The sequence below is a fragment of the Vanacampus margaritifer genome, chromosome 20 (genome assembly GCF_051991255.1).
Source record: "Vanacampus margaritifer isolate UIUO_Vmar chromosome 20, RoL_Vmar_1.0, whole genome shotgun sequence".
Lineage (NCBI taxonomy): Eukaryota > Metazoa > Chordata > Actinopteri > Syngnathiformes > Syngnathidae > Vanacampus > Vanacampus margaritifer.
In genome coordinates, this window is record NC_135451.1 from 1831123 (window position 1) to 1835000 (window position 3878).

General features: G+C 36.3%; 1 protein-coding gene across 1 annotated transcript in view; it reads right to left on the reverse strand.

The window, feature by feature from the left end:
* Positions 1 to 782: 782 nt before the first annotated feature.
* The window catches only part of LOC144040575 (uncharacterized), a 20649-nt gene continuing 17553 nt past the window's right edge, over positions 783 to 3878 (reverse strand). Inside the window, exon 2 of the mRNA XM_077554875.1 lies at positions 783 to 3878. This exon is cut by the window's right edge and continues 670 nt beyond it. Within this exon, the coding sequence (XP_077411001.1) occupies positions 2984 to 3878 (895 nt within the window). The 3' untranslated portion in view covers positions 783 to 2983.

Below are 3878 nucleotides of genomic sequence, written 5' to 3' on the forward strand. Positions count from 1 at the left end.
GATATGTCAATCTTCAATGGTTGGTTGGGTTCCCTTTGCCTTAACAACTGCCTCTATGCCTGTGGCATTGCCTGGGGGTCCTGGAAGCCCAGGCTTTCCTGACGCTTGCTGCCGTTTTCCTCTTTCCTCAAGACAAGACTACAAATTATTGTCTCCAGTGGTCAGCATAAGAGAAAAAAACAAAGCAAGTTGCAAATGCTCCAAAACGCTGACAACTGGTTGAGGTTCTCTGAAGGAAAACAAACGGCGATGGCATTACCGGAAAAAGCGGTGCGTTATGAGATTTTCCCGGAGATACGTCACGGCTATTTGTGCATAGAGTCCATAATGTGTTCTAGTTCTATGCAGCCCCAGGAGTCTAAACCCTGTATTCTGATTAATATTGTGTAATTTGAGTAAAGAAGCTAAACCAACCCATTTTAACCATCTCAGAGGGTGGCCATTTTGCACTTGCTGCTGACTGAAAATGACATCACAGTTGCTTAGGGCTTAGGTCACCACCAATCATGATTCATCTGTTTTCTGAAGCCGAGCCGTGATTTGCTCATTACCTGAGCCCTGGGCAACTGTGATGTCATTTTCAGTCGACAGCAATTGGTAAAATGGATAAAAATGGGTGGATTTTGCTGCTTAACTCATATTTCCACTAGCACAATATTAATTAGAATGTCGCGTTTAAACTAGCTCACACAGCATATTGTTGCAAAGAACATTTTTGGGTTGACTTCCAAACAAGACCTTCTAAGTCAACATATCCAAACTTTTTCATTGACGAACAAGACTTAGTCTTTGATTATTTCATTTTATTCAGAAACACATTTACACGTTCCTCACCTTCCCATCAAAAGTCAAAGTTTCTTCACAGTCCATCAAATCAATCATGAACTTATTTCATATGGATATCACTAAAACATTGAACAAAGTGCATGCATTTCTTTAAATATTTTAGCACCAGTGCTAATTTCAAAAACAAATGTCCACAGGAAGCTACAACATTACAAGAAAAGAAAATATACTACATTGAATAAAATGTTGATTTTTGTAAATAAAAATCATGGAGAATACTTTCAGATAGATTTCAGGAAGAGATTCTGGAAGTGGTTAAAACATGTAAAAACAAAACATTAACTGATAACAACATTGATATGACATTGCTTACATTGGTAATCAATGAGATTTCTGAACAATTAACATATATATTTAATTTATCATTTAAGACCGGTACATTTCCAAACCAAATTAAAATTTCTTAAGTAATTCCATTGTACAAAACTGGCAGAAAATTTCTTTTTGCAAATTATAGACCCATTTCACTACTTACACAAGTCTCAAAAATACTAGAAAAAATTTTCAACAAAAGGTTAGATTCATTTTTAGTAAAGTACAATTTACAATCAGAATGTCAATATGGTTTTAGGTGTAATAGATCAGCTGCACGTGCAATACTAGAATCAACTGAAACAACAACAGACGCAAGAGACAGCAAAGAACATGCATTTGGTATATTTATTGACCTAAAAAAACATTTGACACTATAATCATGACATATTATTAACCAAGTTATATAAAATTGGTATCAAGGGTATTGTATGGGAGTGGATTAAATGTTATTTGGATATGCGGAAGCAATTTGTAATGATTGACAATCACTGCTCATCACTTTTGAACATTACCTGTGGTGTCCCCCAGGGGTCGGTGTTGGGGCCCAAATTATTTATTATTTATATTAATGATATTTGTAATGTGTTAGGGACAATGAAAGTGGTACTTTTTGCAGATGCAAGAATTTTTTGTTCAGGTGATGATCTAAGTCAATTATAGCAAACAAAAGACAAGGAATTGAACATGCTCAAAATGTAGTTTGAGTTGAATAAACTATCATTAAATGTAGATAAGACCAAATTTATATTATTTGGTAATCATACAATAGACATTCAAATGCATATAAAAATAAATGGGGTTGAAATTGAAAGGGTGCAGGAAATAAAATTTCTCAGTGTCATAATTGATGAAAAAATCTACTTAAGTCACATATTGTGTATGTCCAATCTAAAATAGCAAAAAATATTGCCTTCATTAATAAGGCTAGGGATAGGCTATCAGTCCACACATTGTACTGTTCCCTAGTTTTACCCTATCTACAATATTATGCTGAGGGAAATAACTATAAGAATTCATTGCAATCATTGACACGTCTACAAAAAAAGAACCATAAGAACAAACCATTCATAATGTAGAATATATCAAACACACAAATTTGCTCTATGTAAAATCAAATCTACTAAAATTTGCAGATATTGTATTATTTCAAATAGCGCAAATCATGTATAAGGCTAAACACAACAAATTACCGGATGGAAATTATGATTTAAGAGGTCAATACAAAGTGCTAAATATACGCACAACTAGGAAAAAATTTTGTCTGTCAATTTGTGGTCTGAAGCTGTGTAACAGTATAAGTGAGGAATTAAAACAATCTCCAAACATCAATAATTCTAAAAGAAGGTATGAAAATATGTTGCTTATGTACTTATATACTGGGAAGGGAGGAGGCTTAGTGTATGCACATTGTGAATAACAGTTGGGTGTGGGGTGGATAAATGTGTATAGTATGTATAGTTCAGGTGTATTATTCAATTTGTTTAGGTGGGCTCGAGGTGGCGGAGTGGTACCGTCACTTGCCTACGATGCAGGTTGGCGTGGGTTCGCTTCCCACCTGGGAAACCATGTTTGTATGTGTGCGCAAAAAAAAAAAAGTTTGTTTAGGTATATATTGTGTATTATGGTACGGAATTTTTGACCTAATTATATTGGTAATGTGATGCTAGAGGTAGTATTTGATAAGTTTCACTTCTTCCTACTCCTTTTCGGACTAGTAGCTTAAGTTTTCACTTGGAATATTATGGATTTTGCTTTTATGTCAATATGTTCTAAATGAACTTCAAACAAACAAACATTTAAATTTTTGTCTAATGTTTTTTGATTATTTCGGTTCACCAGCACACTTGTGTCTTTTGACCTTTTCCTTCCGAGAAAAGCTTTGGCCACAAAGTGAGCAAGTGAAAAGTTTCTCACCAGTGTGGGTTCTTGTGTGCCTGGTTAAGCTTCCCTTCTCTGTGAAACTTTGACCACAGACTGAGCAGGCATAAGGTTTCTCACCAGTATGGGTTCTTGTGTGTCTTTTCAAGTGTCCCTTTTCTAAGAATCTTTGGCCACAAACTGAGCAGGCAAAAGGTTTCTCACCAGTGTGGGTTCTTGTGTGTCTTAATAAGTGTCCCTTTACTAAGAATCTTTGGCCACAAACTGAGCATACAAAAGGTTTCTCGCCAGTGTGGGTTCTTGTGTGCCTTGTTAAGCTTCCCTTCTCTGAAAATCTTTGTCCACAAACAGAGCAGACCAAAGGTTTCTCTCCAGTGTGGGTTCTTGTGTGCCTTGTTAAGCTTTCCTTCTGAGAGAATATTTGCCCACAAACAAAGCAGGCAAAAGGTTTCTCACCAGTGTGGGTTCTTGTGTGTCTTATTAAATGTCCCTTTTCTGAAAATCTTTGGCCACAAACTGAGCAGGCAAAAGGTTTCTCACCAGTGTGAGTTCTTGTGTGCCTTGTCATGCTTCCTTTCTCTGAGAACCTTTGACCACAAACTGAGCAGGTAAAAGGTTTCTCGCCAGTGTGAGTTCTTGTGTGTATTGTTAAGCTTCCCTTCTCAGAAAACTTTTGGTCACAAACTGAGCAGGCGAAAGGTTTCTCACCAGTGTGTGTTCTTGTGTGACTTCTTAAGTGTTGCTTCCGATTGAATCTTTGGCCACAAAATGAACAAACAAAAGGTTTCTCCTCACCTGAATGGGTTAGTGCGTGCATATTTAAGTTTTTCTTCTCAGAG